This window comes from Palaemon carinicauda, chromosome 14 (assembly GCF_036898095.1).
Source record: "Palaemon carinicauda isolate YSFRI2023 chromosome 14, ASM3689809v2, whole genome shotgun sequence".
In the NCBI taxonomy this organism is placed as follows: Eukaryota; Metazoa; Arthropoda; class Malacostraca; order Decapoda; family Palaemonidae; genus Palaemon; species Palaemon carinicauda.
This window is the reverse complement of record NC_090738.1, coordinates 51,132,015-51,154,654: the sequence shown is the minus strand read 5'-3', so window position 1 is coordinate 51,154,654 and position 22,640 is coordinate 51,132,015. Positions and strand designations below refer to the sequence as shown.

Sequence of the window (22,640 nt, the reverse complement as noted above, 5' to 3'; positions counted from 1 at the left end):
TTGGGTTTCTTGCCTTGACAAAGGCCACCCATTTCTTCCAGGATGACTCGTATTGTCTTCTGGTAGATTTTGACTTATATTCCTCTAAGAAATCTATACTTTCTTTCGAGATCCCAAACCTTTTCTTTACTGCTAGGGAGCGAAAAACATGAGATGAAGGTCTTGGGTTTTCTGTAATGAAGCAAAGATAGTCGACTTCTGTACATGTTGAGACAGAACTGGGTCTGGCAGGGGAATCAGCCTCGGCTGTAATTCCAATATTAACGGGAACCAGTTGCTCCGCGGCCACTTGGGAGCCACTAGGGCTGCTGTTCCTTGAAAAGATCTCAGCTTGTTGAGGACCTTCATCAGCAGGTTGGATGGAGGGAACAGATAAATCCTGGTCCATTTGTTTCAGTCGAGGGACATGGCGTCCACAGCTTCCGCTTGAGGGTTCTCGTACGGGGCCACGTATCGAGGAAGTTTCTTGTTGTCGCTTGTCGCAAAGAGGTCGATCTGCAGTTCCGGGACTTGATGTAAGATGAAGGAGAATGATCTTGCGTCTAGGGACCATTCTGACTCTATCGGAGCTATCCTGGATAGAGTGTCCACTGCCACGTTGTGGAACCCTTGAAGGTGAACTGCTGATAAGTGCCATCTCTTTTCCGCTAAACAGAAGATGGCCAACATCACTTGGTTGAGTTGAGGTGATCTCGAGCCTTGACGATTCAGACATCTCATTACCACCTCGCTGTCTAGAATCAGTCTTATATGGACTGAAGGGCGAGGGGATAATCTCTTCAGTGTGAGGAAGACTGCCATGGCCTCCAAAATGTTAAAATGGAAGGTCTTGAATAGAGAGGACCAAGTTCCTTGAACTTTCCGTTGATGAGAGTGACCTCCCTGTCCTTACGATGATGCATCCGTGTGGATGATGACTGAGGGTGGAGGCGGTTGCAGAGGTGTTGACCTCTTGAAGTTCCTGGCCTCCGACCATGGCTTGAGAAGTGATCGTAGCCGACTCGGTAGTGATCTTTTTAGATCTCTTTGAGCTTTTGATGCGTATCTTCTCCAGACTCCTGATGCATCTTTTAACTGTGCTCTTAGCACTGGGTCTGACACTGATGCAAACTGAAGGGAGCCCAGCACTCTCTCCTGTTGGCGTTTTGAAATCCTGTTGGATTTTAGAAGTCTCTTGACAGATCCCGCTATCTCTCTCCTCTTCTTTAATGGAATGGAGAGGCGATGTGACTGTGAGTCCCAATGTATGCCTAGCCATTGAAACTTCTGAGCTGGAGATAGTCGAGACTTTTTGGTGTTGATCTTGAATCCTAGATGTTCCAGGAACTGGATCACTTTCTTGGATGCTTGCATGCATTTCGTCTCGGATGCTGCCCACACCAGCCAATCGTCCAGATAGGATACCACCTGGACCCCTTGTAGGCGTAGTTGTTGAACGACTGCTTCTGCAAGCTTCGTGAAAATCCTTGGGGCTATGTTTAGTCCGAAGGGCATGGCTCTGAAAGCGTACTTTCTTTTTTGTAGCCTGAATCCTAGGTAGAAGGAGAGTTGACGATTGATCGGAATGTGCCAATAGGCATCTGCCATGTCTATGGAGACTTTGTATGCCCCTTTGGGCAACAGGGCCCTTATGTGGTGAAGGGTCAGCATCTTGAACTTGTCGTTTTTGATAAACTTGTTGAGTGGCGACAAATCTAGAACGACTCTGAGTTTGTCTGAGTCCTTCTTGGGAACACAAAACAGCCTTCCTTGGAATTTGATGGACTTTGCCCTCCTTATCACCTGTTTGCTCAAGAGCTCCCGGGTGTATTCTTCCAGAACAGGGGTGGAGAGTTGGAAGAATTGAGGAAATGATGGTGGAGCTGTCTTCCAGCTCCAACCTAGTCCACTCTTGATTAAGCTGTGGGCCCAGGGATCGAAGGTCCAACGATCCCAGAAGAATCGGAGTCTTCCTCCTACCGGAAGCATCTCATTGCTTCTGGTTTCCGGAGGGCTTGCCTCCTTGACTGCGTACTCCCCTACCCCCTCTTCCTCTCGAGGGACGTCTAGAGGAATTTCTACCTGACCCCCTACCTTTAGGGTGAAAGGTGGTTGTCTGCCTCTCATAGGTGGGAGTAAAGGCTGGTGACTGAGTCACCACCTGCTGGGGTACCATCTGGTAGGTGGGTTGGGGCTGTGCCACCAACTGTGGCACCGCGGTCATGGGAAGTTGTTGTTGTTGTCTGGCAGGGCGAGATGGTACTCTTGGCCTCTTTGTCTTCCTCTTCGGTTGGGGACCCTCATCCGGAGACTTCCTCTTAGCCGACATGCCCCACTTCTGGAGAAGATTTCTATTCTCCGTGGCAGCCTTGTCGACTATTTCTTTGACCAACTCGTTTGGGAATAGGTCTTTTCCCCATATATTGAAAGATATCAACTTCCTGGGTTCGTGTTTGACCGCAGCCGAGGCAAACACGAACTCTCTACAAGCCTTTCTTGCCATAACAAAGCTATAGAAGTCTTTCATTAGGGTTGCCAAGTGTGTTTTGGCTATGACCATGAACATATCTGGGGATCTCTGTTCACTGGCCATTGCCTCCAGGGTCACCTGAAGGGAGAGAGAGGCAGCAAGTCTCTCCTTTGTATCCTGTTCCCTACGCAGGAGAAACTCAGCCAACTTAGGAAGGTTTTTGCTAAACTGACATCCAGCGATATCAGCCTCCAATTTCCCAACTGAGAAGGTAAGCTGAACCTCCTTCCAGCACTTGTGATCCGTTAGCAACACTAGGGAAAGGGGTCTACACTCCTCCAGTGTAGGGCAAGGTTTCCCAGCTTCCACTGCCTTAATCACTACCTTAAACCCTTTCTCAGCAAAGGGGAAGGCCACAGTTGCTGGAGCAAGAAAAGAGGGATGTTTCTTGCTCAGGGCCAGCACCTTAGAATTGGTGAAGCCCCTGTCCTTCAAACTACAGGCTAGCAAAGCCTGAGCCTTCATATGGTCAAGCACTATGACCACCTTAGGCTCTGTCTCCTCCTTGGATACAGGTTCTGCCTTTAGACGAATGAAGCAGTCTGGATAGGACTCAAAGCTGGGCCAGAAGTCAATGTCCTTCATAGGGACAGCTCCCAGCTTCTCTGAAACAAAGATCTTACAGTTCACAATTGGCATGTACTCGGCATGCCTCCACGGGTTTACCTCGGAGCACGAGGGAAGATCCTTTACGTTGAGTCTCCTCTGAGACCCACGGTTCGCTGCAAGCTGAAGAATCTCCTTCCTCAGCGCAGCTTCTCTTTGTTTGCTCTTCTTCTCGAACATCTCCATCATAGATTTGATGGCAGACAGGGTGTCGTCCGACTTTCCGGGTTGAGGAGCGGAGGACGTAGAGGGCACCGGTTCTGGGGCAGGAACGGATGAAACAGAGACTGTTTCGACTTCATTCTCTTCCATCTCTGGAGCCAACGTTGACTCCTTATCTCGACCTTCCGCGAGAAGTTCCTTTTCGGTGTCCTCTGACACCTATGAAATCCTCTCATCTAGATGGATGTCCTTCATCACATCCGAGAATCCATATCCACGGCTATCTGGATGCAAGGGATCTCAGGGTGAGGCTGAGGAATGACCGAATCCGCAGGTGCATTGGGGAATAGACAGGCCCTCATACGCTCACTAGGCAGGTAAGGCCCCGTGGCATTCTTCTGGAAGCCACAAACCCATCTTCGCAGCTTGTTACGAGCTGCATCCCTTGACTCCGCTGTCTTGGGATTCTCAAAAGCCTCATACACCAAGTCTTTGCACACAGTACATACCTGGGGGTCCCAGTACCTGAGAGGTCCCGTAGTGATGGAACAACGGGAGTGTGTCCTACACTCCAGGTGGCTGCAGAAGTCCTTGCTACGCACACTGCAAAAGACGCTGCCGCACGTCACATGGTCCTCCTGTAAAGAGAGGAAAATAAAATGAGTATAAGGTAGTCTATCTCACTAGATAAACTAATAAACATTATAATAATATTTTCCATTTTATTTCATTAAGAAATACACATACGTGTTTCCCGCCCAGCCAATTGCTGTGACCTCCCTCAAAATTAACTAACACACTTCCAAACAGAATAATAATGAGGGTCATTAACAACTGATCCTCTATCAGTATATAGGAGGGGAATTCCTTTCCCAATCCTTTGAGGTCTTAACAATAGACAGCGCCTGGACACACAGTATGTTGGAAAATTTAACTACTGTATACTTTTATATAGCCCAGCGGCATAGTAAGAAATATGAAACCAATTGTTCAAATTGTTCTAAAAGCACCAAAATTGGCACACATGTGGATTAATACATTCTGAACAATTTTGGATATGGAGGCATTCAAGATTCTCCCCGTAGCACATTTGGCGGCCATTTTTCAAAATGGCCGCTATTTACCGTTAGCGTCATTGAATATGTACCATAATTTGTCTTTTTGTGGATGCTGAAGGTGATAAGTGTGCTAGAGGTGATAAGTATTGTACAATTACACATACTTCTGTGCTTACCAAATAATTCGGCTACCATTTCACAAGAAAATGAATTTTACTTTGCAGCGGCAGCGTTGGTGGCAGTGACGGCGGCTGCAGTAATAGTATAGTGTTGATAGTCATGGTGCTTGTAGTAGTAACTTGTGGTAACATGGTGGTGTTTTGTGTCTTTGCAGGTGAGGCAGCAGCAGCACCACCTGACATCAGAGACGCGTTGTTCCAGACTGCAGCCATGGCAAAGAAGTTCCAACTGGTCGATACTTTTGAGCAACGTACTCCCACAACACCTCCTGAGACAAACTGGAAGCTGTGTCTTGTATGTCAAGAGGAGACAACAGAGTCACTTGTCTGCCCAGTACTGTCTAAACGCCGAGACCCTGGGAGTGGATACACGACAATGGCTGCAAACTTGGTCAAATTTGATGAACTCGGAGAACTGCCAAGAACTGTTCAGTTACAGAGACTAGATGAAGGACAAGGTGTTGAGGCGACAATGGTTGCCCACCAGGCCAAGTGGCATAAAACATGTATGCTCAAATACAATAACACAATGCTACGAAGAGCAGAGAAGAGACGCATCGCAAGCAGCTCAGCATTTGATAGTACTGACAATGTCCAGGCCAAGCGCGCCAGAACACACTCTTCAGAAGCCACTACCAGCGGCACCTCCTGCTTTTTCTGTGGAAAGTCTGGCACAGAGACCCTACATGAAGTAACAACCTTCCAGGTGGACACACGCGTACGGAAGTGTGCAGCGCAAGTTGGGGACAATGAACTCATAGCCAGGCTCAGCATGGGTGATATGGTGGCTCTGGAGGCCAAGTACCATTCCAAGTGTTTGTTGGCTCTTTACTATCGTGCAAAGACCACTGTAGAAGCCGAGCAGAAAACTGACCATGAAGGTGTAATGTCAAGAATCGTACTGGCTGAACTGGTCCTGTATATCGAGGAAACCCACCTAGAAGAGGGCACCACCCCAGTCTTCAGACTCGCAGAACTTGTAAAGCTATACACAACAAGAATGGAACAGCTCGGGGTTGTTTTGTGCCAGAAAGTTAATAGCACAAGGCTGAAAGAGCGCCTGTTAGCCCAGATACCAGGCCTGAGATCCCACAGCAAAGGCCGAGATGTTTTACTAGCGTTTGATGAAGACATTGGTGAAGCGCCTCTCCACCATGCTTGCAGAGTCCTTTCAAGAAGAAGGCAAGGAACTGGTCGTCACTGATGGGGAGCAGGTGATCTGTGTTCCACAGCAAGAGGATGTCAACTCACTCGCACCATGCAACCAAGAAGAGGCAGACACCCGCATGATGCTACATGTAGCACATGCTGCACAACATGGTCACCACCAGATACAGGTTCGAACAGTAGACAGTGACGTCGTGGTCCTAGCAGTGATGGTAGTCCAGAAACTACCAGCTGGAGACGAACTCTGGGTAGCCTTTGGGACAGGCAAGAACTACCGCTACATTGCAGCCCATGAAATAGCTTCCTCCCTTGGTCCAGAGAAGGCATGTGCTCTTCCAATGTTTCATGCCATCACAGGGTGTGATACTGTGTCAGCCTTCGTCGGACATGGGAAGAAATCTGCCTGGGCAACATGGAACACGCTGCCAGAACTCACTGATGCCCTGCTGAGTCTGGCAAATGCACCCACAAGCATCCAAGAGGATACAATGCATGTCATCGAGAGGTTTGTCATACTCCTGTATGACCGCACAAGCAAATGCAAGGACGTCAACAAGGCGAGAAAGCAGCTCTTTGCAAAGACGAACTCTGTTCAGAACATCCCGCCAACCTACGCTGCTCTGGAGCAGCATGTGAAGAGATCTGCCCTTCAGGGTGGTCATGTCTGGGGCCAGGCATTGGTACCAACGCCCGTGCTCCCTCCACCAACAGACTGGGGCTGGCATCGGAGTGATGATGGGCTCTACACACCACTCTGGACCACACTCCCTGAGGCATCCAAGGCCTGCTATGAGCTGGTGTCTTGCGGATGCAAGAAAGGCTGCAAAAACCGCTGCAAGTGCAAGAACGCTTCACTGCAATGCACTGGTCTATGTTTCTCTGAAGGCGAATGCCAGTAGATTGGGACAGAAAACTTGCTAACCAACATTATGATCTGTAGACATTCATAATTCTGGTGACCAGATTTGAAAAGTTCGGAATCATAATTAACATAGTGTGGCAAAATCTACGTTATTGTATTACATGTATGTACTGCAGGATTACACAAGTACTGTGCCTAGAGACTGGGCTTTTGGTCGACTATATAACTACAATTTGACCATACTGTAAACTTCCCGTACTCTGTGTATTATTTTGACTAGCAATTTTGCCAGCAATTTGAAATAAAAAAGCAACTTGAGCAATTAAAGTGTGTTCCTGAAATCAGGTACTGGTTATTAGAGGTATTATGTCATTGAGTATTGAAATCTTCATCAAATGTCCACTTTTTCCACAAAATGGCGGCCAGTTTGGGGGCCATTTTTGAGAAGATTCATCTAAATATCTGTTAAACATTTATTGATGTTAATTCTGATGTAAAAAAAGGGAATTTTGGCCCATCTAGCACCAAACTAACGACACATAATGAAGTCTATGTAATGACGCTAATGTTAAATGGCGGCCATTTTGAACAATGGCCGCCATATCTTCCTAAGGGCTAATCTTGAATGCCTCCATATCCAAAAATGTTTAGAATATATTAATCTACATGTGTGCCAATTTTGGTGCTTTTAGACCAATTTGAACAATTGGTCTGCTATGCCGCTGTACTAATACCATAGTTTTCTGTCTACAGTATGCTCTATATTGCAGATATACTGGCTACTGTATATACATATACCGTAGTTGCCGCCGGAACTTAGCCGGCAAGGCTAGTACCTAAGGCACGATTCAACTGACACAATATTGATAATTTTATGGCCGGCGACCCCCCGGACTGCCGGCGGGTCACCGGCTGTCGGCACCCTATCCCAGGCAGCATTCAATGTGACAGGGTAGTGGCCGGAATACCAGACTTGGCCGGCTGTTGCCGGCTAAGTCAGATGTGACAGAGAATCAATGGCTGTCGGTCCACAAGTCTAGCCTGCATCTTGCCAGCAAAGTTAGTGGCCGGCAGCCGCCAGTTAGGTTAGTACCTGGCGGCATAGTAAATAGTGAGAGAGAAAGGAAGGAGTGAAGGATAATGTAAGAGCACTGTCTCACTTCCTTCCTCCGGAATGAGGGTTCTAATGGAAGGGGAGAATATAAGACAATCAAGCTTCCACCCATCCACCTCCGTCGCCGGTCACTGCCGGCATAGGATGTGAATGGCAGCCCAAGGGAGGACTGAAGAACACTCTAAATTAAATGGGTCTTCTGCTGGCAGCTAGACCTACCACCATAGCTATCCCGGAGATCATGTCCGATAGGGAAGCTACACGACTAGGCCATACAAGTAGAAGCCCAAGCCGGCCCTACAACCTGCCGGAAATCGGCGCAATTGTAGAACAACGGCCACAGGGATGTGATGGATAGGCCATCACCAAAGGACAGAATGGGGAGGGGAAAGGGTCCTGTATAAGGTGTGAGAGGAGCCGGCAGCATGTCGGCCCTACCACACCTTGAGGAAGCTTTGTTTCAGTATCGGCGCCATCCTAGGTGACTAGAGAAATCAATCCCCAGCCTAGGGTCTGCCAACACAGTAAGGGGGCCGGCATCATCTAGCCGACACCCTTAACATAGAGAAACAGAGTTCCCATGCCGGCGCCATCCTAGGCAGCAGAATAAACTCTATTCTTCAGCCTAGGGTCTGCAAGCACAGGACTAGTCGACTAAACCACAGGGAGAAGGGGATCACATGACTGCTTCAAGTGCAGTCTAGGGAGGCAAAGCCTCCTATGCCAACAAACAAGGCCTAACAGGGGAGTACATTCACCCTGTTAACCAATTGCCAGCATATGATAAGTACTCTGAGGTTCTGACCCAAACTCAAAGCTCACCTTCAGTAGCTAGGCGCAGGGGCAGAAAACCCTAGCCTTGTCTTGCCTGAATGACAATTCAAGACAAGATCAGCCAGGATTGTAGCCATAGGCTACACTCAGAGGGAAGGAGGGATTACCCTATATATGAGGGTAACCGGGGATATTGTATGAAAGTATACTGAAGCCCCTAGGCTACTAGCCTAGCGACAGTGAGATCGACTACTTAACTCATCGAAGCTCTCTCGTATACTATCTTAGAAGAGGAAATTTTATATGCAATCCATACATCTTACATGTATAAATTGCCTATTATCTTCATTTAACTTTAATAACACCAGGAACACTTATTATATCATGCAAGAGAGTAAACTATAGCGCCTAGGCTAAGAAGCCTGGCATCAACAAGATCGGCTACCTAATTCGCCGAAACTAAAATCAATACTATCGGCATAATATAATTAATTCCTAGCAATGAAGACTAAATAGCTAATTATATTTATTTAAGCTATTATACCGGGAAAGTCGTTCTGGCTAACTAAATAATTCATGCGTTACGAATGACAGCGCCGAAGGCGCCTCCGGTCTAGGCAATAGCTCTGCAAAAAATCAGAGTAATTCGATTCAATTTTTCACTTTACAGGCAGAGCTAAATTTATACAGCATAAGAATCAAATACTCAACTTTCCAGAGGCAGAAGAGGCTGGAGATTGCATAATAAATCCTGATAACGAGAGAGCACTGGGGAAACCACCGACCTAGATCGCTACAGAAAAAGGAATAAAGATGGCGGCAATTATAGCGCCATCTGGATGGGCGATTAGAGCGCCATCTGGATGGGCGATTAGAGCGCCATCTGGATGGGCGATTAGAGCGCCATCTGGGTACTTTAGCAGTAACGGAGGAAAGGAACTTTATAACGGCTCCTCTTTTATTTTACCACTTTTCCCCTCAAAGCGTAAACGCTATGCGGGGTGCAGATTGCTATGTGGCGTGTCAAGAATACGTCCCCTGATATTATGCGATATCCTAAAAGGAAAACTTTAAGGATATTCACGCCTGGAGTTAGAATTCTGGAGACCTTAAGTTAAATTCTCTGGGAATATCACTGTAGTCAAATATACCCTAGGAAGCTACTTAAAGGAACCTTCCATCAGGACGACATGGCCTGAGCCCAAAAAAGAAAATATATTCTATAAAATGTAAGCTAATAAAATTATTTCTGGGTCGACCTGTGGCGGCCGGTGAAAAGGGTCCTTCTAATATACCTTGTCTGATAAAACCTTCCAATTATACCAGAGAAAGATAAAAGCATGGAATGCAGAGGTTACAACCCTCGCGCGAGCACCTTGTGGGTGTCGTGTATAAAGCAAAGGCGCGTGAAATCCACTATTCAGAGGTTGTCTTCCATTTAGTTAATTCCTTCGTCAAAAGGATGGGCCGATACAAAGGCCCTAGCCAACCCACCAGAGCCACGCCACCCGCGCCCCGACGCGAGGGCCATCTGAATTACATCCTTCTTTTTGGACTGCGACATTGTGGAATTTTGTTTTGGTGCTCTCGGCTATTTTCACACTTGTGGATTTATTTCGTCATGTCCGAAGCTCCATCTTCACCCATTCCAATGTTAAGTACCATAGTTTGTTTTGACAGCTTTTTGTAGTACCGGGCTTTTGTTTTATATTCAGTATACAGTGTAGTCTGTTTTATCATTCCCGTCTGGCCCTTCACGGCGGCCATTGTTTGTTTGGGGAATTCATCTTTGTCTGCCCGTTTTGTACTCTGTCACTTAGGTTCTTGGTTAAGTCCCTGGCCTTATGCCTTTTGAACCGTCATCATTATTATGGTTATTATTCCAATGGTACTTTTTGCTAGCAAGTCCAGTCTACGAACAAGTTTAGCATCTAGCTTTTTTATAGTTTAGTACCCGCCCCACCGGGGCGTTCGTCAGTCGACTTTTCCATTTAATTTGGTTTTAGCAGACGCTATTCTTCGTTCGTAGTCTTATCTTGATGTTACAATTTTATTTTTATACGTTTATAATTGTGTTGTGTGCTTATTAGTCCTGTTTTTGTGTCCAAGAGAGCGAGAGCTTGGGGTTCCCATTTTCTGTTCGCGAGTTACCCCTTTCTCTCGTTTTCTTTCTTAGCTCCGGTGGGTGAGCGGATTTCCCGTTTTCCGTTTTGTGCGTTCAACGGGTTCTCCCTCCCCCTATGGATGTATGATAACTTACGAGTTATTTAATTTTGGTTACTTTTCATTAGTTAGCGTTATTTTTTGGTCCGAGTTCCGTCCTCTCCCCGTTACGGCTTGGGAGTAGTTATGAACTTTTTTCCACTCCGCCTTGAGTTCTACTCCGCCATGAGGGTTTCTCAATGACTTTAGTTCTATTGTTATATTTATATATTGTTTACTTACATGGGACAGGCTTCATATTGTTTAGATACGACCCTCCGGTGGCCCTTACTACGGTCTCAGGCCACGGCCATATCCACACAATAGCCATTGTTATTACAATTGAGTTATTATTCACAATATAATTATTCAGGACCTTTTCTCTCCCTCCGGCTTCACCGGAGATCGTAAATACGCTTTACTATTATCTAAGCCTTAGCCTTTCGCTACGGCTTGTGATTTATAAATTTCACAATTGAATTATTAGCCACAATTGAATTATTCAGGACATCTCATCACCCTCCGGCTTCACCGGAGGTCGCCCATACACTTCACACTTATATTTGCCTTGCCTTTAGCTAAGGCTTGTGTTTTATATTTATTTTAAGGGCCTGTCACTGCTTCCCCGACCCTCAGAGGTCGGCAGATTGCTTTAGGTTATTTATTCTTCTGTCATTAACGGACATTAGGTAAATACAAACAATTGAATATAAAAGCACCAGCAATGGTATGGGGCTGTATCATCTTAAAATGTGATATTCAGATATTATTTAAATGCAATATTGGGGCTTGAGGAATTCAGTGAGTACCGGAGCTCTATAATAATAGGGTTTTTTAACCCCTTATCAGAGTTTCAAGGAACACTAGACTCATGTCTCCTTTCTTTTACAGAAGGTCCGTTGTACTGCCGAAGGATGCCCTGCCTCGTTCAACGACCCCGTTGGGCATGACCTCTGTCGGTCCCATGCGCACTGCTCCATCCCCTTTATCCGGGAACCGGGACAGGCCCTATATATGGTCTGGTTCCCGGATTTGTGCTCGCTCTGTTACGAGCTGTCGTCAATTCTACTGAACGATGATGTAAGTGGGTTTTCCTCTTGTTCCTTATTTCTCGTTGGCAGACACTAATTTGGCCATTAATATGATATACACAGTATATTTTGGAGAGCAAACCCCCTCCTGCATCACTAATCACTGCAAATCTTTCAGGGCGATGATGTCTCTCTTCGATCAGCAAGGGCTGCTCTTCGTCCTTGGGTGTCGGGCTTCGGCAGGAATGCCCTGTCGGGCGCACCTTATCTCCTCGATGGAGACATGGCCTCCCGTCTCTTCCCAGGCTCGACTACTGCTGCAATCTCCCCTGAAGTTGCTGCCCCCTTAATTGAAGAAGTCAGGGCCACCATTTCCGCGGAGGACGAACCCCTCGTACCGCTGGACGTGGCAGCTCTGGATATAGACGTAGAACCCAGGGACGAGCAGGTAAGTGGTGCCAAGTTGGTGGAAACCCTTTTCTCTCCTACTCCCTCTTCTACCTCTTCCTTTCTAGGTTTTGATAACTCTAAGGCTTCTCCTCGGGATCCCTCTGCCTCTGTACAACCTAAGGTGAAGCCACTTCGAACTTATAAGACTTCAGCTTTGCCAGTATCAACGTCACCGGTCCCCGGACCCTCGACAGCTCCTGATATTCATATTGCTCCTCGTAAAACCACGACTCCTAAGAAGTCTAAGTCTACCAAATCCAAGACAAAACCAACGGGTGGCTTTCAGGTACCCTGGGGCGATCTCGTCCCCATCGAACTGGTCAGAGATTTGGTCAGAGAACAACTTCAACATCAGTCTGGGGCGATGACAGAGATTAAGGATATGATGGCTACTCTGATCCGCGCTGGAACTCAGCTTCCTCCCCCTTCCGCCCCAGACGCATCGAAGCTACCGCCCTTCGATAAAAACAATCCTTGGCGGTTTGCCTTGCATGCCCCATTCTTAGATGGTTCCCTAACTCTGGAGGGCATAGGCCCCCGCCCTCTAGAGGACCTGGAGTTCTACCCCCCGGGCCTAGAATTCCCGTTCAATGGCTTCGTACGATTAAAGGAACATGCATTGGTCCGTATGGACAAGGTAACGAAGGAAACGGTGATATTTCCAAAAGAGCAGGCCCAGGCTATCTGGGCCAGAACACTATCAGAGTGGAGGTGTATTAACTCCAAGCTCACCCCACACAAAGGTGCCTACACTATTTTTACGACAGCGGCCTCCATCTCTTTGCCGCTCATAGACAAAGTCACAGAGCTGACTATACAGGCCATCAAGGAAGGCTCTTCCATGCCGGCTCTGAAAGAGACGGACCCCACCTCTTTGCTTATTCCGGGTACCTCTGCAACCTGGGATGACGCGGCATCTACCTTCACAGTGGGGAAGCTAAACCCGGACTGTGCCTCTACTCTTTTCTCTGAGAAGCTTCCCAGATTAACAGAGAGTCTTCTCAAAACTGAGTTCGAGACCCGTACTAGACTAGCTAGGTCCCTTCAATCCATCACCTCCATGGAGTCCCTAGCAACGCTTTACCCAGAGGAAACGCTGTTCAGAGTCGCCACAAAGAACCAGCTACTGTCCTACCAAATAGACCTCCATGACTTCTGGTCAGCTCGAGTTAGTTGCAGGAAGTTCGTTCTGTCTGAGGCCTCCATCAGGCATGAACCGAACAGGCTGATAGCGTCCTCCTGCTGGGGTAAGACCCTCTTCCCTCAGACCGAAGTTGATAAGGTTCTTCAGGACGTGGCGAGGGCAAACCAAAATTTGCAGGTAAGGTGGGGTCTCTCAGCCAAAAGGAGGTTCGAACCCCAAAAACAGACGTTCTTCAAGAAGAAACAGAGGTTTAGTCCTTACAAGACGGTCTGGGGTAACTCCTCCCCACAGTCTTCCGCTGCCTCGACTTCTAAACAACAGGCTCCCCTTCAGCAGGTAGTCTACCTCACTGCTCCCCCTGGTACACAGCCCTACCCCTCTTGGATGTCCTCTCCTGCATACAACCCTGCCTACGAATCCTCCGGTTCCTTTCGTGGATACCAGAGAGGAAGTTTCAGAGGTAGAGGACAGTTCCGCCAACGCGGCGGACCTAGAGCAAGGGGTGCCCGTGGAGGGAGGGGCCCTAGGTTCACTCCCTCCCAATGATGTGATGCCGGTAGGAGGGAGACTTTATCACTTCCGGGACCATTGGACCTTCAGTCCATGGGCTCACAGCATAATATCCAGGGGCTTGGGTTGGAAATGGTCACAGGGATCCCCTCCTCCGCCAGTGACTTTCTTCCAGAGACCCACTCCCATCCTGGAAGAGTACACCGCAGAGTTACTCAAGAAGAAAGCAATCAAACGGGTTCGATCCCTGAAATTCCAAGGCCGCCTGTTTACAGTCCCGAAGAAAGACTCGTCGGCGTTGAGGGTAGTTCTGGACTTGTCGAAGCTCAACTCTTACATCCTTTGCGACAAGTTCCGTATGCTGACTATCTCTCAGGTACGGACCTTACTTCCCCGTGGGGCCGTCACCACCTCTATCGATCTTACCGACGCCTATTATCATGTCCCAGTAGCTCGAAACTTCTCTCCTTACCTAGGCTTCCGTCTCGGCAGGAAAGCCTTTGCATTCAAAGTCATGCCCTTCGGTCTCAGCATTGCCCCCAGGATATTCACGAAACTGGGAGAGACGGTGCTCGAACAACTCAGACACCAAGGAATACAGATCATCGCCTATCTGGACGATTGGCTCATTTGGGCCCAGTCGATCCAGGAATGCAACAGAGCTACGTCGAAGGTACTCCGCTTTCTCGCCAAACTGGGCTTCCAAGTCAATCTCCGAAAGTCTCGCCTACAACCATCAAGCCACTTCAAATGGTTAGGCATCCGTTGGGACCTTTCAAAGCACAGACTCTCCCTTCCTCCCAAGAAAGTAAGGGAGATAGCTTCCAAGGTCAGGAACTTTCTCAAACACAGACAGGTGTCCAGAAGAGCTTTAGAACGAATCCTCGGCCTTCTACAATTTGCCTCACTGACCGATCTCCTATTAAAAGCCAAACTCAAAGACATCAATCGAGTTTGGAGAAAGAGAGCGACAATACCTTTAAGAGACAAGACCTCGAAGATCCCCTCTGTCTTAAAAATGAGACTGCAACCATGGTCCGAACGGAGGAACCTCTCCAAATCGGTTCCTCTACAGTTCCCCTCTCCACAAGTGACAATTCATACCGACGCATCTCTGAGTGGATGGGGGGGGTTACTCCCAACATCAGATGTTTCAGGGCCCTTGGTCACCCGCCATGAAGCAGTTCCATATCAATGTTCTCGAAGCCATGGCGGTGTTCTTGACCCTGAAGAGAATCTCTCCTCCGAGGTCGACCCACATCAGAGTAGTCTCAGACAGCACGGCCATAGTCCACTGTCTCAACAGAGGGGGATCCAAATCACCCAACCTGAATCAGATCCTGGTCACTATTTTCGCCTTGGCAGCCGACAAAGACTTGTTCCTGTCAGCAACTCACCTAGCAGGAGTCCAGAATGTGATAGCAGACTCATTATCCAGGACGAGCCCACTGGAATCGGAATGGTCCCTGGACATGCACTCCTTCCGGTGGATACTCAGGCTGGTTCCAGGTCTCCAGGTAGATCTATTCGCGACCCAACTCAATCACAAACTCCCATGTTATGTGACCCCGAACCTGGACCCTCAGGCTTATGCCATGGATGCATTAACCCTGGATTGGAACCATTGGCAGAAGATCTACTTATTCCCTCCAGTGAATCTTCTGATGAAAGTCTTACACAAACTCCGCTCCTTCAACGGAGCAGTGGCTTTAGTGGCACCTCACTGGCCAAAGAGCAGTTGGTTTCCTCTCCTCCTCAAGTTGAAACTCCGTCCCTTCCGGATCCCATTCCCTAAACTGACCCAAGTGGTCCAAACTCGGACTGTGTCAGATTCCTCAAGGATAGCCAAAACCCTAACTTTGTGGATTTCATGAAGTTTGCGGCTCGTAAGGATGCTAACATCGACCCAGATAATGTCCTCTTTATAGAATCAGACAAAAGGGACTCTACGATTCGCCAATATGATTCGGCAGTTAAAAAACTAGCAGATTTCTTAAAGAATTCAGACCATTCGGTTATGACTCCTAATTTAGCCATCTCCTTCTTTAGGTCCATATTTGACAAAGGCCTAGCAGCTAGCACGATAACCACCATTAAGTCAGCTCTGAGGAAGGTCTTCCTGGTTAGGTTTAACATTAACCTGGCGGAGTCTTATTTCTCGTTTATTCCAAAAGCATGTGCTAGGCTTCGACCTTCGGTTCGTCCACAGAAGGTCTCTTGGTCTCTAAATGATGTCCTCAAACTTGCCTCCAACACGGACAACGAATCCTGCTCCTATATCACTCTTCTTAGGAAGACTTTATTTCTAACAGCTTTGGCCTCGGGTGCTAGAATCTCAGAACCAGCAGCTCTCTCACGAGACTCAGAAAATATAGATTTCCTCCCTTCAGGTGAAGTAATTCTTTCTCCAGACAGGGCGTTCCTAGCTAAAAACGAAGACCCCCAAAATAGGTGGTCCCCTTGGAAGATTATTCCTCTTCTCCAAGATACTTCTCTATGTCCAGTCACTACTCTCAGGGCCTTTTTAGCCAGGACGGCTACCCGATCGTCTGGCCCCTTGTTTATCAGAGAACAAGGAGGCACCATTTCCATACGAGGTATTAGGCAACAGATCCTATACTTCATTAAACAAGCCAATCCGGGATCATTTCCCCATGCTCATGATATCCGGTCAGTGGCTACCTCCATCAATTATTTCCATAATATGGACTTTGATGACCTTAAAAAGTACACGGGTTGGAAATCTCCTATGGTCTTCAAACGCCACTATCTAAAGAACTTACGGGCCCTTAAATACCCAACGGTTGCAGCTGGGAGCCGTATCTCTCCCCAGTGATCTCTTGTTCTTCCTTTCATCCATCTCTTTTCATCTCCCTACTACCCGCCACTCGCACCACGACGCCGCTTCCTTGGTGGTTCGTTAGCCCTAAGTTTATTACATATTAGGTTAATATGATTGTAACTATTATTGTGTTTACCGTAATTTTAGTGTTGGGGTATTCTTAGCCATGTCAGTTTTGTTGCATGTTTACTCTGATACTCGGAGGCTTCCCCGTTATCATGTTTGTTTAGCCTTATTCTCACTATGCCCTGTGGCTAGTTTATGGTTTATGCTTACTTACCTTAATTATATATGTTTTTCTTTACATGGTGTTTTTTCTCTCCCCTCATTAAATTAGTAGTTATTGTTGGGCTTGGAAGGCATTCTCTGGTACATTTTCACCGGCCGCCACAGGTCGACCCAGAAAAGGGATTTTGACGAAGGAAAAATCTATTTCTGGGGAGAGACCTGTGGCGCCCGGTGAAACCCTTCCCTTTTATTTTTACACGATACCACCCTTTCCTTTCCAAGCCATCGTGTCCAATACAGAAGGATGTTGTTCAGATGGCGCTCGCGTCGGGGCGCGGGTGGCGTGGCTCTGGCGGGTTGGCTAGGGCCTTTGTATCGGCCCATCCTTTTGACGAAGGAATTAACTAAATGGAAGACAACCTCTGAATAGTGGATTTCACGCGCCTTTGCTTTATACACGACACCCACAAGGTGCTCGCGCGAGGGTTGTAACCTCTGCATTCCATGCTTTTATCTTTCTCTGGTATAATTGGAAGGTTTTATCAGAAAAGGTATATTAGAAAGACCCTTTTCACAGGGCGCCACAGGTCTCTCCCCAGAAATAGATTTTTCCTTCGTCAAAATCCCTTCTTTAAGATACTTTTTAAATGATTGAAATCACTTGAGAAACAAAACAATTTGATTAAGTTTGAAATGACCCAAAATAACATTGTTCAATGCAGCAGCATCACTTCCCTTAATGAACCAAAGATGGCCGAAGTTAAAGTGGAGGTGGCGCTACCGGTTGGATGGACCCACCACCTGACACCCACCAGTGTTTACCTAGTTAAAAAGCAATACAGCCATTCCATCTTTCCTAAAGTCATACTACTATTAAAGGTCGTAAGATTGTATTACGTATAAGAACAGCTCAATATTGGTATAAAATATTTACCTGAGGATGACTAAAAGTATTGTCTGTCAAAAATACTCAAATTCATGCTAACTGTTACATTGAGGTGTTCACTATACACAAAAGTTTTGTACAATATACAGACACCATTTTATATACAGTAGCACACTTTTGTGTCTGTATTCTAAATCAAGAGAAAAACCCAAATAAATAAGATCAAACTTTATAATTAACCCAAAACTTATAGAACATATGGAAACACAAGGCTTAAGACAATACCTTCACCAATTGCATCTGGAGGCCCTATGCTTCTTCCAGGCATTTTTGTACCACTCCATCCCCTTTCTAGCGGATTAATACGCAAAGGACGAAATAAACCCATGTTGTCCCGTAACTTCAAAAGCTTTGCTTCTCTCTCTTCATCCTTTGGCAATTTTTGTTGTTGAACAAGTTCCTTTCCCCGCAAAATTGGAGAACTGAGACCAGGCCACTGAATATTTTCACTGCCTGGAGAAAAAAATGAAAGTAAAGTACACCACCATATAGATAATTAACTTAATATCGAATCTACACTACAGCATAAAAGCACCGTCACATTATCGTATGAAATATGAAAAAACAGTATTACGACTAAGGCTCTTGAAGATACAACAGCATAAACATTCTAAACATCAGTTTAGACTATGAAAATGACAAATTCGTAGATAATTTGTATTTTTCCTAACTATACAAACCTTAACTATTTATTAGGGATTATACTTTCAGCGGACCTGAAATGACGAGCCATTAAAATTTAGCAAGGGTTAACTACCCACAACGCTAGTTAGCAGGGGTAGGGGGGGGGGGGGATAGCTTGCTACCACTCCCATTCACACACCTGTGATTTAGTCACTTTGCTTGGAGGTAGGACTTCAAGGGGGATAGGGATGGCGGGCAAGTTTGTATAAATAGCTAAGGTTTGTATAGTTAGGAAAAATACAAATTATCTACGAATTTGTCATTTGTTCCGTAACTGGAATACAAACCATGCTATTTATTAGGGGTGACTCACCCATTAGGAAGGGTGGACGTCCCTGTCAATCTGGCTTTTGGCTTTGCCTGGGGGCTCCTTATCTTAGTATGTTAGTACTCAAAAATAAGGAGTCCCTGCCCTCGCTAAACCTTGCTACGCAAGGTCCGTGGTCTACGCAAGCTGTGTATTGAGACGTGCATTAGTGTGACTGTCTAGGTAAAGTTATTCCGAGTCTATGTAGGAAAAACCTGATGTAACCAAGACTTCCCAATACCACCTCGCCAGGGTATGGGGACGCAACAGTATTAGCTTAATACTAAGTACACAAGGAGCATGGTTTACCTGCAGTGGTTTAAGGTCAGCTTATGCAGAGAACCCAGGATGCTGCTTTCCCCACGAGAGGGTAGGATGAAGAAAAGAATAAGAGCCAGTCAAATCTTTTCATTCACGCAGACTAAATCCAGGTAACAGTGCCCTCAACCTTCTTCTACTTGTCCAAAAAGGAGCTTGAGGTATACAACCAGCTGTTGTGCAGCCACCACCGGACCGATAGAGATCGTATCGAATTCCTGTGGGTCACGTCTTGCAGGAGAAAGGTTGTGAAAGTCACCTGGAGCATTCACATCCTTTCTTGTAAAATCTGCGTCACAGAGTAATCTGCTAAGAAGGGCCAAGGACATAGTTATGCCCCTGACACTGTGAGTCGTCATGTCGAGATGATGTTTCGGAGATCCTTCTCTAGTCTCTTCCAGTGCTGACAAAAGAAGGGACCCGGGCAGTGCAGTTGCCATTTTCTTTAGGTAAAGTCTCATACCTTACCCTGGGTACAGTAACGGATGATCTGGATCGTCCGTTACCAAGTTGAGACTTGTGCAGGATCCGTCACCTCTGGAGACTGTGTCTGGCGACATACTCAGGGACGAAACTGAACATTGTCTTTCGCCCTTCCCAATAATGGCTGATGTCGAAAGAGAGACCATGAAGTTCCTTGACTCGTATGTTTGCTGTCCGAGTGTGTAGGAACATTGTCTTCTTAAATCAGGAGAAAATTTGTTGTCTGGTGAAGTGGAACATAAGGAGGTCCCTTTAGGGATCGGAGATTTGAACCATGTTCCAAGAGGAAGGTCTCAATTCCGTCTGGAGAAAGACAAGTTGTAAGTTTGTATGAGTTAGGAAAAGTCTACCGATGAGAGGGTGTCCCTTTCTTTCAATTTGAAGGTGAAGGATCAAGGTTGAGTGATCATCTTTACCTGTCGGAACTGAATAGGGGGTCTTTTCCTCTTGTATATACTCGAGGATTCCGCTATTGCTGGAATCGAGGTATCGAGTGGAGTGACACACTTGCACATGACACCAACCACACAAGACGTTATACTGCCTGGTAGACTGATGCTGAGGAATTCCTCAGATATCTAGACAACCTTTTTGCAAAGAGGTATTGGGTAGTCTTCAGGCATACAATCATAGCAAAGCTATAGCTTGTGGTAGGTGTCAAAGTGGGTTGTCTGTGATGTGGAGAGGGATCTCTTGGAGACTCTATCAAGAGGTGCAAAAGGTTTGGAGATCATTCTGCATAATGCCATAGCGGAGCTAGGAGAGGCCTTGAGAGGTTGACCAATGTTCTATTCTTCTCGAGTGCCCTTCTCCAGATAAAACAGGGAGGAGACGTAAACGTCATTGTCGTACCCACCGTTGTTGCCAGAGAGCCTTGGGGTCTAAGGCTGGTGAGCAACGGCAGCTTGAGATTCAGGAGTGTTGCGAACAGATCCCTAGTTGGAGGACCTCGTAAAGTCGGGACTTTGTTGGCTACATGGCAAACCAAAGTCCATTTGGTATACCTTATCTGAGATGCTGTGCACAGATTGTCGGCGAGCACGTTCTTCCAGTCTGGAATGAAGCGGGCTGATAGTGGTACCGAACGGACTTTGGCCCATCTTAGTGTTTATACTATTAGATGAGAAGAGGCTACGAGCAAGTTCCTTCTTGCTTGTCGATGTGAGTCTCTATGTGGTGTGTGGTGTGTCGTCCATCACATCACTGAGTGGTCTGTTAGGAACCGATAAGGCTGCTGAAGGACCGGAAAGTTGGCCTACATCTCTTAAGAGATTTAAGTGAGGGTACTTTCGGACTCTGTCCAGAGGGCTGAGGTTGTGTGGTGCAGCATTATGGTACCTCCTTTCTTCTTTTTCCCGACTCAAGTCTCTTGGAATGGAAGTCGTTCTCGTTTCGAGAAAGTTTTGTGGAGATTGGTGTCTAGAATCATTCCCAGATACACCAGTCTCCTGGGAGGGAAGTAGGAAAGACTTCCGTAGGTTTACCCTGATCACTGGATCTTGGTAAAAAGACTTCAGAAGTTCCAGTGTTAATGCACGGTTGCCACTGAGTCTGCTAAGGTCAGTCAGTCGTCCCGAGAGAAAGGAGACAAGCCGATCCTGTGAGACCAGGATGGGTGTAGTGGAAAGACCGAAGCACAGTGCCCTGAACTGGTGTTTCTTGTTTGTCTAGACTGAATCTTCCAACCTTCCTAGATGGGTGGTTTGGACCTGGGAGTAAGTGTCCTTTAGGTCCAGTGTGCAAAAGAAGACCTGAGGTCTTAACCCTTGTTCGAAATCCAACATGGTGTGGACATCGAGCCAAAGGGACAGCTCCTTGCTGATCCTTTTGCATGGAAGATTGTCAACGCTGGAGTCTTGACTCGTGTCATAAAGGATCAGGCGCAATACCCAGTGTAAGAATTCTTCTCTGAGAGAGAATTTCTTTAACTAACAGAAGGAAGGCAATGCTTAGCCTTACCATGTGCCCTGATGGGATTGATGCTATTCCTTAGAATAGAATCAATCTGGCGAATGTTAATCAATGGTTACCCATTGGGTATCGTGGTTACTGTGCAGTTGGAGAGTTGAATTGAATATAGGATTTAGGCATTAAGCCAAGCACTGGGGCATCAAAGGCCATTCAGCGCTATATAACGAAAATGCAGTTGGAGAGTGCTCGCATGTAGTTCCCTGTCGGCAAGCCGTTGATGAGGGTTGTCGAACGTTCGCCGATCACTTTAGTGTGATGGCAAACGGCGAGTAGCGAGGGGTATGTTGTATAACTTCTGATCTAAGAACTACAGGAAGCGGTTGACTAGTAAGTTCGGGTCACGAACTGCTGGCAAATTGCCAATGACCGATGAATCGGTGGTCTGTGAGCCAATGGTGAGTTTGAGATCAGCAAGCTGATTATGGTCCCCCCCGTTTGGTCAGAGATGAGCAAGCTGAAGATGGGCTGGTCAGAGACCAGCGAGCTGAGTTCAATGATCGAAGAAAGATGAGCTGCCCATCGGTGATCTAGTGATCAGCAAGCTGATGACTGGTTATTGACTAGCAATCGGTGATTGGAAACACTAGCAATTGAAGATTGTTAGTCATTGGAGGGACTAGAGGTCAAAGATCAGCATTGAGCTAGAAATTGGCGATCTGATGATCGGCGACCTAACGATCAGTAAACTATGAACTAGCCATCAGCAAACAGTGATCTAGAGATCAGTCTGTTGATGCTTTCCTGTTTGCTGACGGTGGTCTGTCAAGGAAAAAGAAACTTCAGAAGAGACAGGGACCAAGGATTCCCTGTTTCTATTCCACTTGTAGGATGGAATCTTCAGAATCTTGAATCCTTCTGTGAAGCCTTATTCCTCTTTTTCTGGTGGCAATGTTTATGTGTTTGCGGGGAGGAATGGGGCAATGGTGACCTGTCCAAAAAATTTTATTCCTTTTTGCTGACTATTGCATGAGTGTATAGGAGAGTACTGGAGCGATAGTACACAGGATGATGCTGGTGCTTAATATCTGCCTGGAGAGCAGGCAAGCGCTGGCTCTTAGGCAAGAGCTGGTGCATTGGATTTGCAAGCCTTGAC

The 22,640-nt window shown here is 46.7% G+C and overlaps 1 protein-coding gene across 1 annotated transcript in view; it reads right to left on the bottom strand.

The window, feature by feature from the left end:
• Window positions 1-22,640, bottom strand: part of mRpS5 (mitochondrial ribosomal protein S5) — a 329,930-nt gene that overhangs the window by 191,823 nt on the left and 115,467 nt on the right. Inside the window, exon 4 of the mRNA XM_068387104.1 lies at window positions 18,010-18,237. Coding sequence (XP_068243205.1) covers window positions 18,010-18,237 — 228 coding nt within the window. The remainder of the gene's footprint in view (window positions 1-18,009; window positions 18,238-22,640) is intronic.